We start from the raw sequence: 27,956 nt of genomic DNA, 5'->3' as shown, positions 1-27,956 counted from the left end.
GAAAGGACCGGAGTTAGCTCTTTGTCCTGAACAAAGACATTTCTTTGGATCGGGATTGGGAGTCACAAAAAATCGTAAATAACTGTACGTGACAAATTTTTCTCTCCTGTCAGTAGTTCGTCAGTTATGGTTCCATAAACATTGTCCAGCATGGATGGGGTGAAGGTATGTGATCTTTCAAAAAGGGAACGCATCAATGTTATAGATTTTGTCCGAGCCACAGAAAAATCGAAAACTTTTCTCGTAATGGAACCCAAAATAGGTGTAAATTCCTTTGAAATCAAGTCTCTCGACTCCGACTGTCACAAGTTTTGTCTGGACGATTAAATTTGTTGGCGGAGGAATTACCTCTCCATGACGTGTTTATGTGAGTGCCATAGTAGTCGTAGTTTACAATTTCATCGGAAGTAAGCTGTAATAGTTGGATTCGGACAACTATATATACCTTTATTTTCACCTGGATTTTGTCTTGGAACCACCATGTGGTAATCTTTACAAAATTGGTGAGTCTTCTTATCGGGTAGTTTTACTTGTGTAACCCTGGAAAGTCTCTCCAATCAAGTGTTTGGTGGGGGTGACGTACCGACCTATACGGTTATTGACTCATCGGAGGACGAAATTTTCTACGCTACTAAGTTGCCACAGTTTTGCGAAACCTGTCCAGTTATTTATCTCGACGTGTTTGAGACGGAAATAATAGACTTATGATCATTACAGAAGTGGTGAAAGTAACAGGCGTCACTACCACGATACAAAGAAAGACTTCGGACTGGACTACAAGCTCTGTCCTATAGTAAAATGGGTATTTTTGAGGAAATGAACGAGTGAGTGATCAAGCAAGCTCGGTGAAATCGGTCTTGACTGTTAAATCCTCTAACCGGATATCAAATTAAATTTTATCAACGGAGGGGAAGGAAAGTCATTTCCGTTCTTGTATTCGTTCTGAAGGTATGAAAACCTTTAACATAAACACGACTCCCTCTCCAATTTTCTCTTCATTCTCTACCTCGGTTATTTTAGACGTTCGATAGAAATTTTTCTTTTTCCAAAGTGAATTAATTCCCAATGGAATTACATTTATTTATAGGATTAATAATATGACACAATCGACATTAAACCGGAAGTTATAACCAAATAAACAGTCTATCAAATGTCTAAACATATAAGTGACAGTTGAACATATAGAAAACAAGACTAGTTTAGATATTAACAAAATAAAAGATAAGAGAAATTTCACCCGGATAGTACGTTTTTACGTGAAAACATGCAGAAAAATATGTACTTATACACAGGAGTGTTCACAGTTCTTTTGTGTTGGGAGAGTGAAAAGGAGGTATTGGTTTAGAGATTTTTTCCCCGACGTTTGCTAGACTATGTTCTTGACTAGGTCTAAACTTGTGAAAATACAGCAGTGTCTTCAACGCGATGCCGATAACCGGTTGAGGTGGTTAGTCCTCGCCTCTGTCGGTGCCTGTAACGGCAAGCTTTCGCGACCTCTGCGACATCATGTATAAAGCCGGTAGGTCACCACGACAAGAGGTGTCTTTAGGCGTCGTCCTTTTCCGTCACAATTTAACTCGCTTTACTCTTACCTATTTTACGGTACTAGACAAACCATAAAACTTTTTTTATTTTTCATCATTTATTCGGAATAATATCCATACCAGGATGTGATATAATTTAAGTTTATATCGTACTATCCAGGTGAAATTGAACTAGATTATACACGTTACGGAACAAAATGTACGACGACCTTACTTTGTAAAGGGTTAAAAACCTTAGTTATTTCATATAATAGAAATATACAAGTGAGTGTGCGAGTATTCAGCGTCGAGGAGCACGTCACGAACTTCTTCGAGACTGTCGAGAAGTGGTGACGGTCTCCTCCTTCTCCTCCTCGACAGACTTACGAAGGGTAGGGGCAGTGTGCCGACAACCTCTCCTGTGCCGACAACGTCTCGACTTCCGACTACGGCGAAGTCGCTCTCTGTTTTGCCTGACCTGCAATCGAGCCTGGCTCACCGACGTTCGGCCGGCTGACTTTCCTCTACCCTCCTTCTCTCGGTCACACTCCCCTCTCGTCGTAACCTTATTTAGGTAAACATTGGTTGCGAAAATAGGTGTTTTGTCCGATTACACGGGTTGGCATGGCAAGGTCGTTGTTTTTCCTTGTAGGGACTCCGAGTCCAAGATTAACACCCGAGACACTTTCTGCTGACGACACCACTTTCTAAAGACCTTTCTCTTTTAGCTGTTATTTGTTTATAATTCAAGGTGTTCTTCACGTGTAAACCCTCATATTTCATTACGTGCGTCGAGACCTAACAAAATAATCGTGATGTATATAGTTTGATTAATAAGTTAGTAAATGACTAAATTTAAAGTTGTCTGAAAACACAAGACTTGTTTATTATATATAGTTTATTTTTACAAAATAACTTTATTTTTGTTTCTTTTATCACAAGGAAGGAAAAATGGTAAAAATTCTGTACACTAGCTATCCTATAGGAATCTTTTACGTGGGTTTAGACACAAGATCAAACTTAAGTTATGTTGGGAAAATATTATATTATTTGCGGTGTTATATCTATTTGTGAACTAAAGTTGGCGGAAAGTGTAAACAAATTTGTAAATGTTTATTGCTCTCTTTTTTTTGTAATAGTCACCTGTGTCAAGCTTTCGGAACCTTGGAGGATAAATTCAAGAAAATGGACAACTTACACCTGAAAAATGGAAAACTGACTGACCTTCTGTTCGCTGTCCACTGTGGCTGACGTCGTCATAGGACAACCAGAGGTTTGGACAGGACATCGACTCCTCGTATGTTGTTTTCTCCGCTCCGTATCTTTTAACATTTTTTCCACAATATTATTACCGTCGAGTTCTATTTAATGTTTACTTCTGGAACAATGGGACTAACCGGAACAGGAGCCTGGTCGAAGGAGACACCGAAGGAGGACGGTCCTCAAAGTAAAGGTCCGGAGGCTTAAAAGAGGCGACTACATTAGTTGGTGTGCGTTATGTAGTAATAACACCGCCATTAGTATTTTATGGTTGTTAATCTAATGTTAAATAAAGATAAGTAGTGACGGGGAAATCTAAATTCGTAAACAAATAATAGAAAAATTGTAGTAGGACAGTAAGGGACGTTTTATCACCGGATTTAAGAACTTAATTACATACGGAAGACCGTTTGGAAGTTAGTTAGTTACGAAAAATAAAAGTAAAACACGTCTGACGTTTGAAGTCCTGGACAAGGTAGATTGGCCTGTATTCTTTACAATTGGTTACTATTGAGATCCTTGATGTGACCTTTTTACCTGTGCTGGACTATGGTGATCTGTTTTATATGAATGCACCGGCCAATTACCTGATCAAGTTAGATGCCGCCTATCACAGTGCACTGAGATTTGTGACAAACTGTAAAGCATTAACCCATCATTGTACCCTGTATGCAAGGGCAGGTTTGCTTTCACTAACTGTACGGCGGCTCAATCACTGGTATCTTTTTATTTACAAAGCAATGTTAGGGAAACTTCCATCCTACATCTGCTCCATGATCTCACGGCGTATTGTAAATGGCTACTGCCTGAGATCGAATGCTGTGGTTGTATTAAATGTGCCAACTGCTAGGACTGTCTTAGGGAATACAGCTTTTAGATGCGCAGCTCCGCTAATTTGGAACAGTCTGCAAAAGGAATGGAAGTTGAGCAGCTTGGTTCCATTACATGTTTTTAAAGCAAGGATAGATGCTATCCAATCGGAAACTGTTGGTATCTGTAAATGCTACTAGCTATACAAACTGTAGTCAATGTAAATATGCCATATGATGTCCTCTTTGTTTTTCTGTCATGTTTGTATTCATGTTGGAACCTACTTGCAGCAGGTCACCATTGAAAAAGAGGTCAATGATCTCAATGGGTTTTCACCTGAATAAATAAAGGTTTTGTCATATGTCATATTGTCATATTGTGAAGTTATAAGTCCAGTTAACAAAAGACAAACTATGGAGTTGTGAGTTCTCTGCCAGCCAGGCGTGATATGAGAGCTCTAAGGAAGTGATGAGCATAGTATTCAATGTTATCATTTGTTTTTGCCGCAGAGAGCAGGAGGAGTTGATGAGGCAGGTGGAGGCGAGTGTTTCTACGGAGGAAAGAAAAGAACTCCAGCGGGAGCAGGAGAGGCTGCTGCTGAAAATGGAGAGGAAAGGAGAGCAGATCGGTCAACTCTACAAACACAAAACACAGGTAGGTCTTAAAGCAGAAACAATTCAGTTCCCACAAGCAAACTAATTGCACTAAGATGTATATATATTTGACCTTTTCTCGTCCCTCCTCTAGATAAAAAAGTTAAGAAAAGAAGGTAACTCCAGGCAGAAGAGAGGGAACGAGGTGAGAGGGACGACCACAGTTTCCATCAGAGGTCGCTCAGCTGCAGTGAGACCAGGGGAGAGGAGCCAGAGCAACCTGAGGCTGCTGAGGGACATGAGGGCTCTGCAGACCTCCCTGTGGACCTGACACTCAGCAGGACGGAGCACACACAGAACCCCAAACTAATCCTGTCAGTGCTATCTACCTACCTTTGGTCGTTATTTTACCATCCACACAGTCCCTGACAGATTATCACTAAAGAATATCCCTTCATGAACATAAGACCTATGATCCCTTGTGGAAAATATATTTTTTACTGTTTGAGCAACATGCAACAGATCCAAAAAAGTCTGGTTTTAAACCAGACGGATGTTTATACCAGTCCACCCAAAGTGTATTTTATCCCAAAAAATAAAAGAGGGGGCTTTAACTTGTAATTTACAATTCTTTACAAATACCTCAGAAGAAACTATATTTGTGTTCATGGTGGAGCATGTCTGCTAAAAACATTTTGGCTACATCCGTTTTCTTTTTAAATTACCTCCTTCACCAGCAGAGGGCATACTAGTTATAGTTACAGCTGCACTATCCTAAAAGTGATGGAAACAGTTTTTTTTACGTTTTTCTTGTAGTGTTTTGGGGCTTGGAAATATATATTTACACTAATGGGATATCAGTAATATATATTTTTTAAATAATTGGTGTTAAAAGATTCCTGGGTTGCTTAATGGTTACACATCATAAATAGTGCAGCAGCCTTTAGCGTTGTAAAGAAAGTTATGAAATGCTTTAATCCATATTACTGTATGTGAATGACCTACTGTGTTGAAGGACCTAACATACACTGATGTACTTTATTGCCGTCTCTCTTTATGTGTTTACACACATGTTGTATGTTATGATTTTAGTTTTTCATTATTTATACATTATGCAAGAAGATTTTAATATTTTTGGAAAATCATGGGTACATATTTTTGAGTGGAAATAGTATTTCTCTGAGTTATGAAGTATTGACGTTTGCATATGTCTACAGTACTGTTTTGTGTTGTTTTTGGCTTTGTTTTGGCAAACAGCCTTAGCACATTGCTTTTTATTCAAGATATTCCAGTTATCCCTTGTTTCCTTGAACCTGTACCCTGCTGTGCTCCTGTTGGGCTCTTTTGCTTTGACATAATTGTCTTTTTTTTACCTTTGATGCTGGTAACATGGACCACCATCATTACTTCAGTACACATCAGACCATAATAAAATCATAAGGATTTTAAAACACATGTTCTGCTGATTTTTACCAAAAACCTTTATGATGAATTACTTTCTTCAAGACTACATTTAGCTTTATACCTTCTAGCAAACCTATGTTATTCATTAGAAGACAAAATAATACCACTGCAATGATAGTGTAGGCCACTTAAAACATTTAAAATAAGACATAACTGTAAATCCAATAATTATTGCATCACTTTCTAGTGTTCCTTTTTTTTAAATTTATTATAATTTTAAAAACATGTTGGACGCTGTCTAAGCGACAGTGAAACAAAAGCTGGTTAAGGGTGCCATGGAAACCAATCAAAGCAGATAGAGATGGTTATAAAAAGGAGGAATGGCTGATTGAATATAGAAGACTCATCAACCAAGGTGCAGCGTATTTGGCTCATGCCAATGCTCTTGAGCAGCAGTCATAGAAAAATAGCTTTTGTGTAGATGGTATCATTCTCACTTTGAATTACATCAGATTATTCGATTCTCTGCATTGTCAATGTTTCTCTTAAGTAAAGATTGACCATTTTTGCTGTAGCAAATACATTACCTTAATGTAGGCCGTTTGCTTTGCGTGTGGATCTATGTTATTATTAATACCAAATATTGTGATAAACTATCAAATATTTTTTTACGAGCACAGAAGGTGAACATTATTAAGTTATGTGGCTTAAATATGAACTCTACAGTTTATCAAAGGAGAGGTAAAAAGGCACTTTAAACTGCTTTACTTCTTGTGAGCACGACACAAAAAGTAGTTGTACATCCAGTTAAAAATACTTCAGATTACAGTTTTATTTTATATTGTAATGGTAACTATAAATGAATTATAAATGTGCCAAAATAATCAATAGAACTGCGTATATCACATGTCAACATTTATAGTATTATGACGGTGCCTTAGCCTAAATGTTCATGTTAATGCCAAACTATACAATATATTTACAAAGAGCTTTCCATACATGAAAGTAGATACTATGTTACATGTACCAAAACAAAATTCAGTTTTGAGGATCACGGCTAAGAAAGAGGTCACATGTTTATACACACACGTGGCCCCTTGACAACCCATCTCAGTTTACATTGTAAACATAAACAAAGGTGAATAACTAATGAGTCTGATGGTGCTCACAAAGCCTTAGTCACTGACCACAACTGTCCGTAAATGAGCCGTCACCTGCAGCCTGCAGGTGTGTCACTCTGAAAGGTCACCCAGGTCAGGAGAGCAGTACAGACATATGATCCTCGCCGATGAGAGGCCCCGTGTCTCATCACTGTTAACCCGGCCCGGATTGCAATGGCCAGATGAAAACAACACCTGTAACCAGAGTCTTCTGTTTGTGTGGTCAGGTGTGATAAAATCGGTCTGCTGGCTCAATCATTAAGAGCCCAATCCACACTGACCCAAAGGAAGAAGCTAACCTCAGTTCATGTGCACATTGTTCCATAACCAAAGTCTTAAAAAGCTCTGCTTCCCTCAGGAATCTGTCTCAGTTATGGGAGCCAGCTCGGTGAATTTAGGCTCCTCCTGTTGTTTGGTTAGAACTGGCCTGTTTGTGTAAATGTCATCCACAGGGAGAAGAAATGTGACAGTTTTTACCTTGGCCCTGAAAGGTAAAAGAAAAATCACAATAGTTATGTGGCTACGGAGCTGAAATGTAGCATACGTTGTATAGTTAGACAAATAGATTCAAGTACATTTGATTTGAACTAACCATTAATGGGGGGAACCTTCAGAAACCTCCAATTTAAAACACATTTCATTCAAGCATTTTGCTTAAAATCTACATTCCTGAAATGAAAAGTGCAGGACATAGCTTTTCTTACCTGTTTTTGTGTACATATTCCTGCAGGGAGTGTCTGTTGGTAGCTTTTCCCACTTCTTCCATCGCCGAGTTACCAAAGATGCCATTACCATGCTGGATTTCTCCTTGTAGTCTTTCCCATCCAGAGTCACTGGGCTGTGCCCTGTCAGTCCTTCCCTCCGTCATGGTCACACCAGACAGGTTGGAGCTGATGGAGTACCTTCGGACAGTCATGACGGTGTTCTCTGTTAAATAACATGAACATTGTGTGTTGATTAATCAATTTAACAGTGCAGGGATAGATATGGGAAGTTGTGATGTCCAGTTTAAATGTCGGGTTTAATATTTTCCCTTGCCTCTTTAATGACATATATTTCTACTCACATTTAAAAATGATACTTTTTTCTCAAAAAAAAGAATGTTGCTGTGCATGGAAAGTTAATTTCTTTAAACATTTTTCAATAAAGATGCTATTGAATTGCAAAAAACAGAATAGGATTTAGTGTTTTTGCTGGACAAATCTGCTCTTGCTCCTCAGATTTTTTTTTTTTAAAGTGTTGAATGCTGAATCACTGGAGTGTCCCTTCATAACAGCCCCCACCCCCTTCCTTTATTAATCAGTTAATGTAAATTGAAAAACGGTGTGTTGCTGTTCTGACAAGTTTAAACCACCTGTAAAAGGCTTTTTCTTACCTTTGTATTGTCCCTCCAGAACTGGCGCAGACGCATTGCGCCTCAGGTTCACATACGGGTTCTCCACCTTCCCCACCCGCTGCCCTGCTGCTGAAAACCCCAGCCTGGCTTCCCCCTGCTTGGCCCCATATCCCCGCTGACCGGAGTCTCCCCGCAGCTCGCGGTTCTCGGCCTCCAGCTTCTGGATGTCCTCGCGCATCTCCATGATGACCTGCGCCAGGCTGCGCGTGCTCTCCATGGCGCTGCTGCTGCGCTGCCAGTACCACGGCTTCCCAAACACCGGAGGGCAGTCGTGCAGGAGAAGCTCTCGGTGCTGCTGGGGTTTTAACATTTTTGCTCCCAGAAGTTGTTTTGGTCCTCCCTCTGTCTTTCTGTACTGTGTGCTCCTCAATCTCAGTCCAGATCTTGTTATGGGGAGATTATGTCGCCTTTCACCACTTATACAGCTGAAAGGGCTCCGGTGATCAGCCAGCAGCACACAGAGGATGTTTTATTCATCAGCCCCGGCGTCCTGTTTCAGGAAAACTAAGCAGGGGTCGGAAATGAAATGTGCACTGCGCTGGAGCTTTAGTGCGGGAGACCTAGCTACTAAACCTGCAGGTTCTGTGAAATAATTCGCGTTTATGAAAACATCTGGCCCTACAAAATATACAACACTCTTTGTTATAGCTCAAATTAAGATTTGGTAGATCAGATTTGTCTGGGCACCTCACTCTTCCTCTTGTAATGCCCATGTCTCTGTTGGGATTACAATATCCTTCCTCTAAAATATTGATTGCACCTGTCAGCAAAGATACATCTTGGAAAGAAACTGAGAAAGTATCAGCATTCCTTCTGATCTGATTGTTTTTTTAGAAGATCATCCAACAAGAACAAAAAGCTATAGGACACATTGAATAATTGTAATTTGATCAAATGTAGATTGCATTTCTGTCTTTTAAAATTCACATTTTAACATTACGGGAGCCCATAATGTTAAAAAAACATTTATGGACAGGTAGGCCTTTAATTTAAGCCTAACACATGTCTTTGATAAACGTTAAGGTCAAGAGGTCAACCCAAAGATGTCTTGGAAAGAAAATACATGAAGACAGAAGGTGGCTTCGATTAAAAATAAGAGAAGGAATCATGCAACAGATATAAAATACAGGCAGGCTGCACACACAGAGAAAATTACAGATAATGACGCTCAGTGGGGTCTCCACACACAGGGAAGTATGGTCGGGTTCCCATGAGCCCAGACAGTCTCTGAGCACACCAGTGACACACAAATACTTTTAAGTCAAGTAAAACAAATTATGAAATATTGTCAGAAGAGCTGTTGGCTACCAGGGAGCAGGTTTGAACCATGTTGTAGTGTGTGACCTGGTCTGAATTGTTCTGGTTCAAAGCAACCTGAGTCTGACCCCGCCACAGTGAAGGCCACATGCGGGAGACAGGCGTACACAAACCTGTCTGTACAGGAGAGAAACCCAATCAGCCCCCTTTCTGGTTCACAAAATAGGCTACAGAGAGGGAGGGAGGAGGTAGAGAGACGAGACAGAGGAGGAGCGAAATACTGATCAGCTGGAGTTTGAGAAGAAGAGGTAGGAGGTCAGTGAAACTCAATCTGCCACAGAGGGAGAGTGAAGAGACACACATATGAATGTGTCAGCTGTCTTGTCAGGCAGAGATAAAAACCGAAAAGTGAGACACAGAGGGCCACATGCAGTCTCTTACCACCAGCTATGTTCAGGGCCACTTAACCTCTTTTTATGCAGTGCCCTAACCTCAGGCTTAGCATCAATAAATAAACAACCACTCTGCTGCCTTCGCGCTGCATGGTCAGTAATTATACCCAACTATTGGAAAAAAGTGTCACCAGATCCAATGGAAAACTGCTCTGTGTCAGTCATTTCACTTTCAGTGAAACCTCAACCTCATGTACTGTAAGTATTGTAATGTAAGTGTCTTTAGTCTGGAACCACAGATGGTAACATGCAGTCAGATTAACAGACCGTGAACACTTATATTGCAGACAAAGTTGTGACAGTGCAGAACACACCAAGGGTCATTCTAGTATAGACTAATAAAAAAACGGTTTAAGAAAGTGTAAGAAATGTGGCTAGTGCCAAAAAACAACACCTAACCCAAAGCGACAAAATTAAAATGAGTAGCAACCGGTAGCAACCCTGAGGTTAGGAATCATCAATCATACATTTTGGACATTAACAAAATTTTATTTAAATGTTATACATAAAACTTTAGTTTCGTTTCTTTTTTTCAGCTAAACAAATATTCATATATTGTATATTTTATAAAAAGAAAAAATGCAAACGTTTTAAATATTAATATTTCTTATTTACAATTCAAAACAGTACAGGAAATAATAACAGTAACAATGCAATTGGAATCATAAAAATGTTACAAAACATCTTTTTTTTTGTTTCCGTTTGAAAATCGGGAAGGTGATATATCCAGAACATTAGCAAGGATACAAAGTAGCAATGTGGAGCTGCTCTACATTCATACAGGAACTGGAGGTGCGTTCAACTCTTCAGATGCTTCGTTAGTTAGAAAACCTGTAATCAAATGTTCTTTTGTTCACATCACTAATCTTACAAGATCTCTTAAGATAGTGTAAAGATATCCACGGAAAAAAATCCAAAAACTGTCATCAAAATGCACCGGAGAAGTATATGTTACATAAAGCTGAACGCACCTCAAGCTCAGTAAGGTCACTGTTCTCTAAAGGGACGGGGTTGTGGAGAGAAGGCGCATGTTGTGTGTGTGAACATATGCACTTTGTGTACTTGTTTGTGAGTGTGTTTGTCAGTATGTAAGCTGATGAATCAGTTGGCAGGGCGGGGGATCGAGTCTTCAAAACAAACAGTAGCTAACAGTCCAGCAGCCTGGCCTCTACCGACGATAGTCAACGTTCAACCACAGGACTACTATCACGACCACAGTCTACACACTTCTTTCCTTATTTTCTCTGAACTCACCATCAGTCACAGTTCCACTAGCCTGCCGCTTGTTACAGCAGGAAACAACTACAGTCAGAAAAAAGAAAATAAGCCACTTATGAAGCTCAAACTGGCACTCCAAAGTCATTTATGGGAATAATAAGTCCTCCCGGGCACAATGGATTTTTTGAGAGTCTATTGGCCATTCAGTAGGCGCTGTGCCGTTCCGTTCCTGGTTGTCTTGTGTGAGGAATCTGCAGAAGAAGAGTAAAAAGCTTGCATTGGAACAGGAAAATGTGAAAGTAGGGCATCAGGCTTGCAGTTCGGCTGAGATAAGGAAGAAAGATAAAGTGGGATAAGCAAGTAGCAAGGTGACGATGTATTTTATGAAGGAGGTTGATGAAATGGCATACCAGTCTTAGAAAGAGTGGACAGAGAGCTGTTAGAGAGAGAGGAGGTACTGGCAGCATGAACACTTTTGTGTAGCTGAAATGAGAGAAAAAGTTGGAAAGGAAGTACAGGCAACTATGAAGTAAAAACGGAAGCTGATACACATGGAATGCACAGGAAGAGAGGATGCTCATTATGTCCTGCAGATGGATAAGTAAAAAAACAACAACAATGTGGTGGTTGTATATGTCAGGACACTCATTGGTTGCAGAGTGAGACCTGTTCATTCATGATGCCAGACAGCTCAGTCAGCATGTCCCGGTAGTGAGCTCTCATCTCCTCCTGGTACTCCAGCTGGTCCTCCTTGATCAGGCGCTCATTCACATTCAGTGCCTGACCGCAGGCTTCTGCAAACTGCCTGCAGGGGGCAAACGAGTTGTTCTGATTATTAATCACGTCATTGAACTGACCTTTAATGATGTAGGTTGTAACCTACATCACATACATTTTTTTCTTGAGATTACATTTTGAAAGAAGCTTTGTGTGATGGTTGTTTTTTACAATGTAAGAGTCAACATTTTGTGGAAGATATATAAATCCTCATGAGCAAAACAACAAAAATCAAATAAGAACTACACTTTATGAAGGAATTCTATAACTTCCCTGTACATTGTTTTCACATGTATTTGAGAAAGTGTTCTTTCATTATCAGTGTTGCAAATAATACCCTTCACATTGATCTTTAATACTCTGGGTGAGAATCTGTATCGTAAAAATCTGGTTCATTTGTTTTCATTGGCTATTGGAACGGTTTTAGATACAAATTATAAAAACATGTTTAATTGAGCATCATGGGTTTGGGATATATAAGAGTGGTATAATATTGATTTTTACACCCTAAGGTTTAACACCTCAAATCCAATCACTGCCCTATAAGAACAAGATCAATGTATTTTTTATATTTGTGCACTATTTTCTTTTCTTTTTATTTCTCATATTTTCGATCCAACATAATTTTGTCCTTATTATGTCCATATCCTTGTTTTTTTTGGCATGATGTCGTATACCAAGCAACAAAGCTGTTCTATGTTTAAAAAATATGGTGTTGTATTGGCCAGTTTTACAATGCACAATATATACCTACTTTGTTATATTAGGACCAAATTTCCCAACTTTTAATCGTACCTGAAGATCTCCTTGAGCAGTTTGACCTGGTTGTCTGGGTATTTCTTGGCATTCTTTTCCTCTAAAAACGCCCTGGCGTAGGCCATGGGCCCTGCATTCACCTGGAAAGGGAAACATCAGGTGAGAAATGACAAGGTACCCAAACCCCCTGATAATCTGTGTTGTGGAAGAACCCCCACCTTGACGCTGACGCTGCCCTGCAGTTTCAGCTGCAGCCGGATCATGTCCACCTCCTCCATGTTGCACAGCTGGTTGAGCTCAGATACTTTTCGTGACATCTCATCGATGGCCACCTCAATCGGGTTCATTTCTGTGCTCTGCTGCTCCACCACCTGGATACGCTTCTTCAGGTAGGGGAAACTGGAACTCGCTAAAGAGAGACATAGTAACCCATGGATTAAAGCAACTCTACATTGTGTGTTACATGGTGTTTTTGTTTATGGTAAACAAATACTTACTGGTCAGTATGGTGCGTCTCTTGCACTGCTCCTCTACGTCTCCATGTTTCTTCCCTGACAGAGTGAACGGCGTCTCAAACACAAAGCGGTTGATGTTGTGATGTCTCTCAAAGTCTGTCCTTTTGTCCTGTTCTTCTTTCTCATCAAAGAAGGGCACCACGTACGTCACCTGAATGTAGGCAAACTTGGGGTCGATGTCTTTAGGATTTACCTGTTTTTAAAGAATGTGAAGCAAGCAATAGTAAATATACTTATATGAGTGTAATTAGTTTGCAAAAAGACTCACAGTAAACAAACATTATACACAATCACAAGTTATTGCAATTATATTACGCATTTTTCTGGCATCTTTGTTAATGTCTAAACAAACAACCTTCATACCTTATTGGAGTCCTGGATCATCTTGACATTGTCAGCTCCAAACTTGTCCGAGTAGAGTTTGAGGAGTCTCTGCGAGATTTCCGACAGCCCTGTCAGCTTCGGCTCTTTGTAGATAAACTCTTTGCTCTCCTCTTCCTCAAAGAAACCCTACAGGAACACATACACAGCAAACATAGCTTAGAATGCCTGTTAAATATATGTGTAAGTGTGTGTGTGCAAATGTAATCTTTGAATGTGGTTTGTGCTGTCACATCAAACTGTACACATGCCAGTGTGACTTAATGTTGCCCCCTAGAGGTTTCTTGAGTCACTGTTGTACAAACAGGCAACACTTGTTAGCAAAACCTGGCCCTGACAAGGTGTTTAGTTCTGGATGGGAGAGTTCAGAGGTCATATTCAAAGCAGCATTTGAGGCAAATGTCAAAGGTGAATGAGGTTTAATAAATAGCTATCTTCCTGTCCACTGTGGCTGTTTGAAAAAAAGCTAGTATTTATGTTTAGGAGGGAAAAACGTCATCATTGGAGATTATGGGAAGTAGAATAGCACAGCAAGCTTGACACAAACCCTTCAATGGGTAAGAGCAGCGGATGTTAATAGTGGTAGAAGGAGAAGAGAGGTAAAAGTGGTTAGCATCGAGGAAAATGGAAAATCAAAGACGTACAAAACTTACCGCAATCTTGATATAGAATATAATAAAAAAAGGAAGAAAAGAGCAGACAGAGAAATTAAGGACACTCTCTCTCGTTATGCTCCATCTCCACGCCTCACTGATGAGATCTGATCTCTCTCCTCTTTTTTCCAATGGTGAGAGGATTTCATATTCTCATTATCGGCTTTTTTAATTCTTTCTTCACTTCATGGCTCTCAAATCCCTGCCTGGAAATATATTCCCCTCATTAACAAGGAAACTGTGTCAAGGATGCAGGTTCTTAAAAAACAAGCCTGAACTGCACTGTGCTTCTTTCTCGAATAACGCCAGGGATTCAAGGATAATAATATCATATATGCTTATACAAAATCTAAGGAATTAGTTCATCCAAATTGAAAGAACATTTTCCCACTTATCTCTAGTGACATCTCGCTCTACATATATATTTGTTTTGTTCCAGATGTGTTAATAACTTTACCAGACTTCTTTCGTCCTCTGTTCTTGTTTATAATAGTAACATTGTTTATAAAAAAATAGGTCTTTTAGTTGAGTCCCTGTCAAATCGTCGGCTGCAGCTTTTTGGTAACTGTTGTTTTGCTTTGGTTTAAGCGATGTGTGTGTGCAGACGTGTCTGTGTAAGTGTGTGCCACGATGAGTTGTCGCTCACCTGTCCGTAGAAAGCTACACGGTAGTAGCGACCGAAGAGTCGCTTTTCTGAATTCACCACCTCAGTCACCTTCAGGTAGGAGCGATGGATGTCGTAGTACAGCTCTGACAGCCTCTGCGGTCAAACACCAACACACATGTGAGGTTAGGCTCGATATATACTCACACACAAACACACACAGGGTATAAGTGTTAACAGTTACCTTAAAATCCCTTCTCTTTTCAAAGACAGCAATCACAGGTTTGTTGATGTCAGCGATGAGCTCGTATCTCTCTGATTTCCACAGGTAGTCCACACACAGCTCCAGCTGCTCCACCAGAGTGTCCTACACAGCGCACCAGGATCCATGTTAGAGAGAAACACTGCAACTCAGTCGTAACAGGGCATTTTTCTCAAAACTGCAGTAATGGTTATGATCATTAACCGTAGTGTCCGTGGGTTTTTCGACTGACAAAACAAGACATTTAGGGCATCTTGGATTTTGAGAAATCAGGAGCCCTTATCACAACACTTTTAGGATGGAAGGCTAACACTGACCTCTGTATATGGTGTGTCTTGTGTCCCAGTGTCTTCCTTCATGGCCCCCTCCTCCTTGACATTGGGGCTGATGCACATGAACGCTGCCCAGCCCATGGAGAACGACGCTGGGGTTACAAACAATGAAAGTGACATGAAGGCAGGTAAAAGGATACCAACTTGCCCTACAGTTATGTTAAGCCTGTTATCATACTGAAACACAAACATCTTTCTATAAAATACAAGATGTGTTTTACAATCAAGCATTTGACATAAATCATACCATTTGTGTAGACTAAATTAAAAACATCAAAAGTGAGCATGCTTCTTATCAAATTCCAGTCGCACTGAACATCATCTCCTGTGAGTGAACAGTGCAGGTCAAACAGTGACAGTGATTAGTGATAACCCAGCACAGTATCATATCATTTAGGCAAGAACAGCGGTCCAAACTGAACTGCACGGTGTTGAAAACCTGAAATGGTAACGATTTTAATTGGAACCGGACTCGATGTCCCTTCGATCCAAACCATGTCCACCTGTGAGTATGAACACTTTCCACAAAATTGGAAGGAGTTTAAACATTTCGTTGCACACCCACTCCCTCCCACACTCTTTTGTCTCTCCATCCTTTTGTTCTGAACTCCCACCACCCAGCTGGCCCCAGGCGCACACACTCACTGTCTTGATCTCGGGAGGAAGTTAGTAAGGAGCTACAGTTATAGACAGGGCTTTCTTCAGGGGACACACTGGACATCCTGGCCTTGTCAGCTCTCCAGTAGCCTGTTTGGTAGGAGGGGAGGAGGAGGAGGACGAGGTTTACAAACTCCACTTGCTTTTGCCTTTAATGTTTACGGACAAGGAGCAGGAATCGGCGAAGCTGCCGGCATGCTTCAATAACAATTGGCACACAGGCTTGGTGGATAAAAAGCATGCAAAAAGATGTCAAACACATGCGGCAGAAGATAAAAACATGCTGTAGTCTCAATGAGGAAGCACACTTATCAAAAGCAAACAGATTTACAGATAGAGGAACAGCCACACAGCAAAACATGTAGAAAACAGTTGTGATTGGGAAGAGTATTGAGATGCAAAGATAGATCTAGATTGACTAGTTTGGAATTCATTTAATTCCCCATAAGTTCCTCACAGAAAGACACACTCAAGTCACCAGAGTGCTCACTTTCAGACACACATATTTAACCCCATGAAGAAATGAAGGACTGATGACTGAAAGTTAAAATGATTTGTCGATCGTTGTGATGATCGTGTTAGCAGAGAGAAAGAGAGGTTTGCTGAATGACGGAAGACGGCTGTGATCAGACTTTCTGATTTAGAAGTTATGGTAACTTTTAATCAGAAAAAAACAGTCTGTATAGATGCACAACTGCAAGAATTAGAAAGAAAAATACACATAAACACTTTCAAACCATGCTGCAAAAAGTAAAAGCAGCAACATGTGTGCACTAACCTCTTCTCTTCAGGGATTCAGCGATAAGGGCTGAGATGTGGATGTAGCACATGGCAGCCTAAAGGAACGTCAGACTCATTAATATCATATTGAATTCATACTTCAATCCAAAATAGCTATTTGTGAAGTTTCTTAAGCAAGAGTTCCATGAAAGGTTTATAACCTCTGAGAGATCGCCGTTGCGGACGTGAACTTTAGCCATGCTCTCCAGCCAGGTGCATCGAAGCTCGGGGGTGCTGGCGTAGGAGTTAGCCAGACTGTACTGGAGATCCACCAGCATCTCCGGATCCTTCTCATGCTCCTTCATTTGGGCTGTGGCCATCAGAACCGTCCTGATCCGTTTGGTCAGGTCCTTCACCTCAGCAGGGAATGGAGTGTTCTGCAGAAATAAGAATGATCTCCATTCATTTTTTATATCCAAGAAAGGAGAATAAAATAGCACCACAAACAATTATAACAAATCTGCCACATTTCGCTTTAATCTGCTATACCTTGAGTGGTGCATCTCCGTTGGCAAAGTTATTGATGATAGCCAGAGACTGCTGAAATCTGGATCCTCCAATGCCAGCATCTGCTATCAACTGGCTCACTGCCTTGATGACCTGATGTGGATGAACGAGTATGTGGTGAGGACACTGTTACGCCAAATCCATGATTAAAAAGACACACAGTACAGATAGGATAATTGGTCTCACTGACCTGCAGATGTGAGCGGACTATAGACTTGCCCTTGGTGAACTCAAAGTTTTTTCTCATGAAAAAATACAGCAGGGCAGCGGCCTCCGTCTGGGTGGAGCTGGAGCGATGGTTACAGCACTTGAGGATCTCGTAGCACAGACAGCCACACAGGTCTGCCTTACCCTGGAAGAATGCACTGGGGAACTGCATGTACAGAAAGAGATGACGGATGAAGATTAGAAAAACGATTTGAATTTGCACTTAGATGTTTATGTATGATAAAATGAAGCTTGCAGGACCTTTTGTACAAAGAGCCTGAGTCCAGCGAAGATATGCCGTAGAGTGGCAGTTGATTGGTTGATCTGAAAGAAGAGCAAGTAGGTGTCCAGCACCTTCTTCATCAGTACATTTTGTCCATCATCCAGCAACAGCTGCTTCTGTATGGGTTGATTAGAGAAGAAAAACAATACATGTTACCATCAAAGTTTCAACAGGCAAGTTTATTTTATCTAACTGATTGGTTTCACGAAAAAATGTATATTGTCTAGCCACCAGGTGGCAGTAAAGTCGCATTTCCTGGCTTTAGAGTATTGTAATTTATTCTGGAGTCTACAAATCTACAGTATGAACATCACATTTGGACAAAATACGTTTTTCGATTTGTATAGACTATTTTTTTTTTCATCAAGAAAATATGTAATTTAAAAAGTCCTTTTTAATGTTGTAGTAACAAAGCCAATATATAACTTTCCTATTGGATTTTTGACAAGGACATTAATATGAAAGAATAGAGTAGAGCCAAAGGAATATGTTTGACACACTTAAACAGATGTGTAGCATTGAATGTAATTGTCAAATTCCAAAACTAAGCCCAGAGCTCAGATTGAACATAAACATTCAACATTTTTGATTTATTAAGTGTTTGGTGTGAAATGTAGTTTCATGCACAGACCTTGTGATGATGGACAAAGAGCTCCAGTACATCCAGCACAGTGAGGGCCACCTCGGTGGACATGTTTGCCTCAATATCTGTAGGACTCAGGGTGTCCCCATCCTGAATGTTCCCATCTGGAAACACAATCCACAAGAATCACTTAAATCCATCTCAGCACCTTTATGTGTGTGTGTGTGTGTGTGTGTGTGTGTGTGTGTGTGTGTGTGTGTGTGTGTGTGTGTGTGTGTGTGTGTGTGTGTGTGTGTGTGTGTGTGCCATATGGGTCCATGTACGGTAACATAGGAATGCACAATATGACAAACATAGAACACAATCATATGAATCATACCGCCGATGTTTCATCTCCAGGGTTTTTATGAGACAGAGAAACTCACGCAAATCCCATTGTAATATGAAATTGTTGCCCAAAAATAACAGTTGTGCAATAGTTATTTATAAACAGAATTACATTTTATCAATATTTTCCTCTATTGCGCATGGTATCTTAAAGTTACACAATGCCCCACAGCACCATACTGTAAAAAAAGTCCAGATTGCTCTTTCGTAATCATGGGGTCTTACTTTAACAGATCTGAATATTTTACATTATTACATTTACACACTGACCAACCAATGTATGTATTGGTATGTATTTATGTACACATTTGCACACACACATATAACATATAATATAACTATTATGAAGTATGTTACAGGTTCAAAAGTCTCTAAACAAATTGCAATATGAAATGTCATTTGACTTTTTACACAGCTGAGTCCAGCATTAACAATTGTGGCTGGGAGAGTTAAGGAGCATTTAAAAAAGATAAATACAAATAACAATGCATGGTCTTACACAACAAATAAAAGGCAAAGCTTCACAAACATTCGTATATACAACAAAAACAAAAACTCATGTCTTTCTTAGAAACCTAACAGAGAATATTGGCTTAGTTTATACTCTGACGTGCTAAAAGCCATTATGATTATTGAGTGAACGATAATTTGTTTTTCAATAAAATGTATTTAACCACGTCAGATTCACCTTAAGTTGTTCAATATGTTCGTTTAAAACATGATGCGCGAAAGGAAAAAGCAAATAATGTTGTAGGCAATTGAGTGTCAAGTCAGTTCTCAAGTCATGAATTTTGAGGCTCTGATTAAATTTTTCTGGGTAAATCTAAATTTGCAGGTTTTTCATATGTTGCCATGTCATGTCCCTGTTAACAAGCTGAGTTTTTTTACTCGCACTTAACATCAGTTGACTTCACTTTGTAACAACTGCTATTAGGCCTGTTAAGAAGCACTCTGAAAGAAAGCACCACAGGTTTTCATTTGCTTCTCGTCTGATCAGGATCCATTTGCCTTCCCGACCATTTGCATTTAACCGGCTAACTGTTGATTGATGCCTTAGCCTCACATGCATCCCTAGGGAGGTGTGTGAGAGATGTGTCGATTCAGTGTACAAAGTCTACCAAGGTTTGATTTATGGTTCAACTCACTGCAGTACGTGCTGCCTACCCTCACAGACCAGCAGATTGAGATCCAAACCATACATCTAAAGATTAAGGCTTTGTGCAGGCCCATGTTGTTGAACTGAAATGGAAGTGAAAAAATCATTCTTGGGTTGATTCCCCTCACAATCCATTGCAGAAACATGATGTACCTTTACTTTACATTCAATCAGTATTTTAACCTGTGGTTCCTTGGTCACAAACCATGTTATCCTCTAAGTTCTTTTTGATTTATGCTGTTGACACTGGGAAACCACTGGCCCCCGGAGGAAATAATATTCTGTGCGTGTACAAGCCAATACAGTTGACAATGTGTCAAACTTAAAGGTAGTCAGTTTAGCAGGGCAATCCCAATTAGAAAACAGCACAACCCTCTTTCTGAGAGTCCATAGTAAAATGATCTGCAATACAAACATGTGCCAGGCAGTAAAAGACAAAAGTTATGCTCTTGTGATTGATCCGATCCAACTTCTACCCTTTGAAAGGCTACTCTCCAACCCATAATAGATGGTTTCGAAGGGGCATTTCATGGAAACAAGATATGATTGAATGCCAATGTCTGGCTGAGCAGAAGTGATCTTCACAGCATTTTAAACAGAAATGGAGATGGTTATCCATGCCTTTATTTCCTCCCGGCTTGATTATTGTAATGCTCTGTTCTCCTCCCTCAACAAAACATCAATAAACCGGTTACAACAGGTCCAAAATGCTGCAGCCAGATTACTCACTCGGTCCAAAAAAACAAGCCACATCATTCCGATTCTTTCTGCCCTGCACTGGCTCCCTGTCCATCTCAGAACCCATTTTAAGGTCCTAGTTTACACATATAGAGCTGTCCATGGCCAAGTCCCAGCCTATATAAACGACTTGATCCACCCTCACAGCACAACCCGGGCCCTGAGGTCCTCTGATCCTCCTAAGGGTGCCCCGAAGCAGGCTAAAGACTCAGGGTGACCGTGCCTTTGAGGTGGTGGCCCCAAGGCTTTGGAACAAACTCCCCCAGATAATAAAAACCTCTGCCTCAATAGAGATTTTTAAGGGGCAGTTAAAGACCCACCTCTTCCGACAGGCCTTTGGGTCGTCGGGGGAGGTGAGTTAGTGGCTGTCTTTTATTGGTGTTTTATCGTATGTTTTATCCTATGTATTACCTGCTGTTGTTGTATGCCTTTTATTCTACATTTTATAGTTGTACCGTGAATTGTGTACTATATTGTTAAGCACTTTGTCCATCCGTGTTGAGAAGGGTGCTATATAAATACAGTTTTACTTACTTACTTAAACTGCAGAGCTTGTTAGTGAGTGGTATGCGTTGCAACTATTGGTTTTGACAAAGACAATCTGAAAGGCCTTGGAGAGGGAAGAACAATTCAGAGGAATCGGAACAGATGAAAAGAAAGGAAAAATAATGAAATATTCAATTATATTACAAGGACAGAATGAACACAGGTGATCCTCTGAAACCCTATAGGGGGAAACTGTGCTCATGTTGAACAGGGCATATGATTAAGACAAACCATAACCAGGTGATGCTTGCGCTGACCGTGGTAAATGTGGGTTTACACTTTGATTTATAGCAGTGAAAATGAAAGGAACGCAGCTCTAGGTGGGACACACATTAACCCACGCACAATCACACACACATGTGTGTATGAAGAACATACCGTATAAGTACAGTATGTGCAGACACAGAACATTGAAACCAAATCACACTGGCCAAATTGAAGTAATACTTGTATTGTTTGTCAGCTTAATACTTATACCTGTGGGCCAATGCGTTTGTGCCTGAGTCAATACTGAGCAGCGTACTGGAGCTTACATTATTACAAGACAGCTGACAGCACACACATTCTGATAATACCCTGTAAAGAAAGTCATTTCAGAACAAATAGAAAGGTCCAAATAGCCTTGCATTGAAACATTCAAACACATTGTCCACTATGGATCCAAGACTGTTTATGCTTTGACCTTCAATAATTAGCCAGTGTTTACTGACTGTGTAGCCAACTAGCTTACTGCAGCAAAAATTGAAGCCAGGGCCATTGTCTGGAATAAAATAATTCAAAACCGCAAGCGAGTCGAATTTGTTCCACATAAATCCAGTTGTATTACAACAAAGAGTGGATTCTGTGCTGCAGATATGGTCACTGAATACACAAGCAGCACCTCACTGCTGCACAAAAAGAAAAGGTACGCCACAATTAGACTCTTATTATTATACCTCTATAATTCAAAATGTATTTATATTTACTAGTAGAGTTGAATTGGTGTTTCTTTAAGCATTCAGAAAACTAGTTAATTCTGCATTAAAGCCGTCACTTGCAATTGTATGGAACAGGGTGCGTTTGGTGATGTAAGCCAAATAAACCCCTCTGTTGTCTGGTATTAAATATAACTGCGGCTGCTTGGCATATGGAGAGAGCACACAAATGTAATCCAATGATGGTATAACAACAACTTTTAATTATGTTACATAACTTCCATTATATAAGACAACCCTACAGACAAAACACAATGTGTGTCCCAGACAAAGGAAAGCGGTTTTGTGTATGACAAAATGGCTTTTGTCTTAGTCAAGTCCAGCAAACTTATTGGGAGTTGGTGTAGGAGGATGCAGTTTGCGATTCGAAATAAATTAGAGTGTGTCATTTAAACATCCACAAACTGACATTTGAGGGAATTAAAGTAATCAGAAGGAAACATTCTGTTAGACACTACCACAGAATATTGCCAACCATAACAAAACATTACAATATATGTCATAATGCTCTGAGTGTTGTGTATTAATGTAAGGTACAGTGGTCTTAAACTCAAAACTTTTCTCTTTTCTCAAACTCCTTTCTCCAATTCGCCAATGTCCCTATATTCACAATCCTTATCTTCTTCTAATACCCTTTACTTTATTCTGTAATTCTCTCCTGTTTTCCCATTGGCCTTCCATTTTCTCATCCTTCTACTCCTTTATAATGATATAACTTCTTTCATGGACTATTCCTGCTTCCTGGTCATCTCTCGTTCTTGTTGATCATCGATCCTTTTTGCTTGATCTATCATTTGACATGCCCTTGTTCCCCCCCCGTACCCCTCTTTGTCCTGTTCCTTCCCTTCCATTATCGCTGCTCACCTTAAGTTACCTGTGCTCTCTGTCTCACGTACCTTATTTCAGTGTTGGCTTAAGTGTAGTACTTCTGTAGAAGCAAAACATCAACTGCTGCCAGAACTGACGGGAAGGCTACATCAGAGATCAATGGTTCATTGTTCATGCTGACCCTGTATTTCAACTTGAAACATTGAAAAAATAAATGGGGAAACCAAAAAACAAACAGAAATAGACAACTGTGGAGACAAGGTATACAAGGATAGAAAGGAGAAGACAATAGAAAATGCGTATGCAGGAGGTCAGACAATGTGCTGATGATATCATGATTGCCTAGAGTGGATGTCCCCTTTTCTTCCCTTTCCTCGCCCAGTCTTTCCTCTGGACTGACGAGTCTTGCCTTTGGCTGCTTCCACCATCATTAGCTGATGCCTAGTATTCTGCAGCCTTCAAACACGACTAAATGAAGAACTCATTTAGATAGACCTGTCACTGTGGTGGCTCCGCAGATGTTGTGTTATATGACTAACATTATCCTTATTGAAAAAGAACAGCTTGCGGGCTGGTGTCTGGAGCTTCTACAAGCTGGTCTGGCCAAGTTGAGCCATGTTCTGTGTTCACTGCAACATCACAGCTCCAAATGGTAACATCCTGAAAAAGGGACTCGTGTTTTTAGTATTTGCATCAGCACATTTGAGGTTGATACTGTCGTTTTAAGGTGCTGCTTTGTGTCTTGTTAATTTGTGTAAATCTCAGGCAGTGCAACAGAGCCCCTTAGGGAAACTGAGCTGTAGTCTTCTGAGGTTGAAATACAAAAAAAACACATTTCTTGACTTCAGTTTAAGGTTGAATGTCATGGACAGAAAACATGCATGAGATATGTTCACTTGTCACATTTTAGAAGTGTTGTGTTTCCTTGGAAAAGTAGTGATTTTTGTAGTTACACCCGTCAAAAGTGTTCCATCCCTGCAGAGTATGCCGACAGCAATGTGTTCTCACTGTAGCATAATATGCATTTACATGGATACCGTATGTTTGGTGTGAAGGGAGTCCCTCACAAACCTGCAGATAATCGCCTTTCCACTAGGGCTGCTCAATTAATCATATATTAATCGCGATTACAATTATGGCTTGCAACGATTACGAAAACAACATCATCGAAATAAAACGATAATTTTTTTATTATTATTATTACTTTTTTTATTTTTTATTTGTGTTTGTTTTGATTTTTCAGTCGAATTATACTTAAAGTTCAGGATAAAAAAAACCCAAAAAAAACATAATATTCACATTTATTTTCTCCAAAAAAAGGATGTTTTCAAAGTCAATGAATAATCTCATTTAATAATCGCAATTACAATTATTGACCCAAATAATCGAGATTATGGATTTTGCCATAATCGAGCAGCCCTACTTTCCACTCTTTACGGTTCTGGTTTGGACACATTTATCAACTGAAACATTTAACAACTAGCTGGTAGCGAAGCATTTAGGAGCTAAAGAACAAGACATTTCCATCAATAATTGGTGGAGACAAAACATAGCTAAATGGAGAATATCTATAATTTATTTGGCTTTTGTTCATTAGGTGGACATAAACATGGCTTCAATGAACGCTAATGTTTTTGCCCTGTGTTTGCTTGATGTGGTAACATGTTTGCCACAACAGCATGCCAATGTGACAATATGTTAATATTGTTTGGAAGCCCCCAGAAAAGCAACAAACAAATTATATATTGATGTTTTAGGCAGTTTATAGTAATTCAGTGTATTCAAAATGGACTTCATGTTAAAGTATAGAAGCATTGTTTGCATAAAATGGGAGACTCTACTTAAGTGCCTCAACATGATAATAATAATAATAATAATACATGGGACTTTTATAGCGCTTTTCATGAAACTCAAAGACGCTTTGACAGAGAATTAAGAAAACACAAAAAAAAAAAAAAAAAAGACAAAGAAATACAAAAAGAGATAAACAAAACAGAAAAAATACGGGGGGTGGTCAGTGGTTGAATGCAGTGTTGAACAGGTGGGTTTTGAGTGATGTTTTGAATGCTGTGAGGGAGGAAGAATCTCTGATGGATTGGGGTAGTGAGTTCCAGAGGGTGGGTGCAGCAACGGAGAAGGCTCTGTCGCCCCAAGACTTGAGGTTGGTCCGGGTGGGGAGGGACAGGAGGTTGGCAGTGGCAGAGCGGAGGGAGCGAGTGGGAGAGTGTCTGTGGAGGAGGTCAGTCAGGTAGGATGGGGCCAGGTTATGGAGGGCTTTGTACGTCATCAGGAGGATCTTGTACTGAATTCTCTGGGGGATGGGGAGCCAGTGGAGCTTGATGAGGACGGGTGTAATGTGTTCACGGATTCGGGTGTGGGTGAGTAGACGGGCGGCGGAGTTCTGGATATATTGAAGTTTGTTGAGGATTTTTGCAGGTGAACCATAGGGAGGCTGTTGCAATAGTCCAGACGGGAGGTGATGAAGGCGTGGATGAGGGTTTCGGCTGCAGTGGGAGAGAGGGATGGATGTAGACGGGCGATGTTTTTGAGGTGGAAGAAGGCTGTCTTTGTGATCTGTTTGATGTATCTGTTGTAGGAGAGGGTTTGGTCAAATATGATGCCTAGGTTCCGGANAAGTAGCTTGGTATCCGATATATTACATAGAGACTTACAAACATAGACAGCCAGAAACACGCGCACACACACACACACACACACACACACACACACACACACTTGTGTGTGTGTGTGTGTGTGTGTGTGTGTGTGTGTGTGCGCGTGTTTCTGGCTGTCTATGTTTGTAAGTCTCTATGTAATATATCGGATACCAAGCTACTTTTTTTACAACACTGGGCAAAATTCATTTATATCCAGCATAATAAGACTATATTTTTTAGCAGCATGTTGCATGTATTCAGCAGGCCTTTTTACTTTTTCCAAATAATAAATCAATGTCAGTAACTCCTTGCCACAAGTCAGTAATCTGAGTGATTGATTGGCTGGACAGTGTCCTGCTGTGATTTAGGCTCCTCAGTGTCTTCACATCACGCTGCAGTGGACGTTTGGCATCACTCAGCAGCATTGTGCTTTGGCTGTCTCAGATTCCTAAATAAATTCTCAATGACGTTTTTCTGTTTGACTGAGCTCATATCTCCAGACTCTTATTGACCAGGGAACACTCAGCTGAGCTGACAGCAGCAGAGTTGCTGCCTCAGCCTCGGCCAAGACAGGAAGTCTTTGGTCAACCCTCATCTTTACAAGCTAGTAAAAAGTGTGTTTCTATGTGCACTTATCGGCTGTCGTTAGGCACAAGGTGTGTGTGTGGGGTTACAGATGTGATTGTGGATCTGTAGTCTAATGAATATGAATTAAAGTGTGATTGCATATGTGTTGTAGGCTACAGGACTGTCCTGCTGTACGTTTGTCTCACTTCATCACTGTGACAATTCCTGGCAAATCTCCTCAAAATGGGGCGTGTGTGTGTTTTGATGTGAGTGTGGGTGTGTGTCTCTGTGTGTGTGAGAGAGAGAATGTTTGTGTGTGCTTTTCCACTATGTCAACCAGAGCCAATATTTTACTCCATTGTGGTAACAGTTTGGAATTTCAGTCTTGATGTATACACATAGGCACACACACACACACGCACACGCACACACAGAGGTCAGCAGCAACCAGTCCATATTGCTAATGGGTATAAAAGGTTAACTTTATTCATGTTCATATGTTACACCACTTTAACTGCTTTCTGTCTCTCTGTGCAGTGGACAGGCTGGAGGAGGCGCTGCAGTGCTCTCTGACCTACCTGTTATTCCACGAGGAAGAAGAGTCCATGATGGACAACGTGGAATACTACAGAGAGGAGCTGGGACACGATGGCAAGCCAAGAGAGGTCAGGATCCGCTGTTCTCATGGAGTGCGGAGGGTTATTGGTGATGGCTGAGAGTTTAGAGAGCCGTGAACAAACCATGCCAATTTAAAATGTTGGAAGTCAGGATTGATTATGTTGCTCCTCTGTAAAAGATGACAATGACTTGGCATGAGAATTATGCTCTCTTAAGTTTCCTTGTAGAAAGATATTATAGTAAATACAATTTTAAGCATTTGTTTTTGGGTATCTAAACCTCAAACTTTGAAATAGGACAACCAAGGCAGTTTTGGTGTTCTCTGGTATACTCAGACTGACATTATAGAAATGATATTATAAATGTAAGCAGGGTAAACATGTTCTTGTAGAAACTCAAACTATAAGAATGAAGCTGAAAAAGAAAGACAAGCTTGTTCTCCTCTTGGATTCAGGTATAGTTAGTTGGATAATTAGGAAACATTTAAACATCCTCATTAAGGTCTTCAATTTGCTCAACTGTATACATTGTCAACTGAGGTAATGGGAGGAAAAGTGTGGATTTGAGGGGAACTAGGAGACTAGCAGGCTGTTTTCTGTGTTTCTTGGATAGGTTTGCTACTCTCGCTTGGCAGCTATCGCCTCTTAAAGTTTGCTTTTCACTTGTATATGTTCTCCGTCCAGCTGGAAGTATTAGGCAGATTTTGCTAGGTCAACGTGTTAACGACAACATATTTCTTCCTCTGGGCTCGCTCTTTATGATCTCCTTGCCCCCCTGGTCATCATAACACTCCGAATGATTCAAGGCTGAACGTCTGCCCGCTTCAAGAAAATTAAATGAGTTAAGTCTGGCTACTCATCAGCCGCTTTAGCATTGAGAATGTGTTCTTTTCTCAAACTCTGATCAGCTGCTGTGAAAAGTCAAGCAGCGCTTTGTTGAAGTCTCAATTTCACAAACTCTCTTTTTCCTAGAAAGCCTGGTACTCATTATGTTGAGCAAGACTCCCAGCAGGACTGTGTGTGTGTGTGTGTGTGTGTGTGTGTGTGTGTGTGTGTGTGTGTGTGTGTGTGTGTGTGTGTGTGTGTGTGTGTGTGTGTGTGTGTGTGTGTGTGTGT

At 40.4% G+C, this 27,956-nt stretch overlaps 2 protein-coding genes across 2 annotated transcripts; one reads left to right on the top strand and one right to left on the bottom strand.

The window, feature by feature from the left end:
• The first annotated feature begins 4,108 nt into the window (after positions 1–4,108).
• LOC104965941 (centrosomal protein of 57 kDa-like) lies at positions 4,109–5,631 on the top strand. The gene is made up of 2 exons (XM_010795010.1): positions 4,109–4,247; positions 4,341–5,631. Exons 1-2 carry the CDS (start codon positions 4,119–4,121, stop codon positions 4,515–4,517), a joined length of 306 nt encoding a protein of 101 aa, XP_010793312.1. The 5' UTR covers positions 4,109–4,118; the 3' UTR covers positions 4,518–5,631.
• A 5,293-nt stretch (positions 5,632–10,924) lies between these two features.
• Positions 10,925–23,427, bottom strand: LOC104966473 (dedicator of cytokinesis protein 10-like). Its single transcript, XM_010795660.1, has 19 exons — positions 23,400–23,427; positions 18,419–18,534; positions 17,766–17,903; positions 17,488–17,670; positions 17,280–17,390; positions 16,952–17,167; positions 16,789–16,846; positions 15,999–16,100; positions 15,339–15,445; positions 15,004–15,126; positions 14,802–14,915; positions 14,156–14,161; positions 13,485–13,631; positions 13,104–13,314; positions 12,825–13,015; positions 12,646–12,746; positions 11,740–11,878; positions 11,484–11,556; positions 10,925–11,324 (listed from the first exon to the last, which is right to left on the bottom strand). The coding sequence occupies exons 1-19, from the start codon at positions 23,425–23,427 to the stop codon at positions 11,266–11,268; spliced, it is 2,223 nt and encodes a 740-aa protein (XP_010793962.1). The 3' UTR covers positions 10,925–11,265.
• Between the last annotated feature and the right edge of the window lie 4,529 nt (positions 23,428–27,956).

The sequence above is a fragment of the Notothenia coriiceps genome, unplaced genomic scaffold (genome assembly GCF_000735185.1).
Source record: "Notothenia coriiceps isolate Sejong01 unplaced genomic scaffold, NC01 NC01_scaffold00037246, whole genome shotgun sequence".
Taxonomy (NCBI): Eukaryota; Metazoa; Chordata; class Actinopteri; order Perciformes; family Nototheniidae; genus Notothenia; species Notothenia coriiceps.
This window is presented reverse-complemented; position numbering and strand designations above follow the sequence as displayed.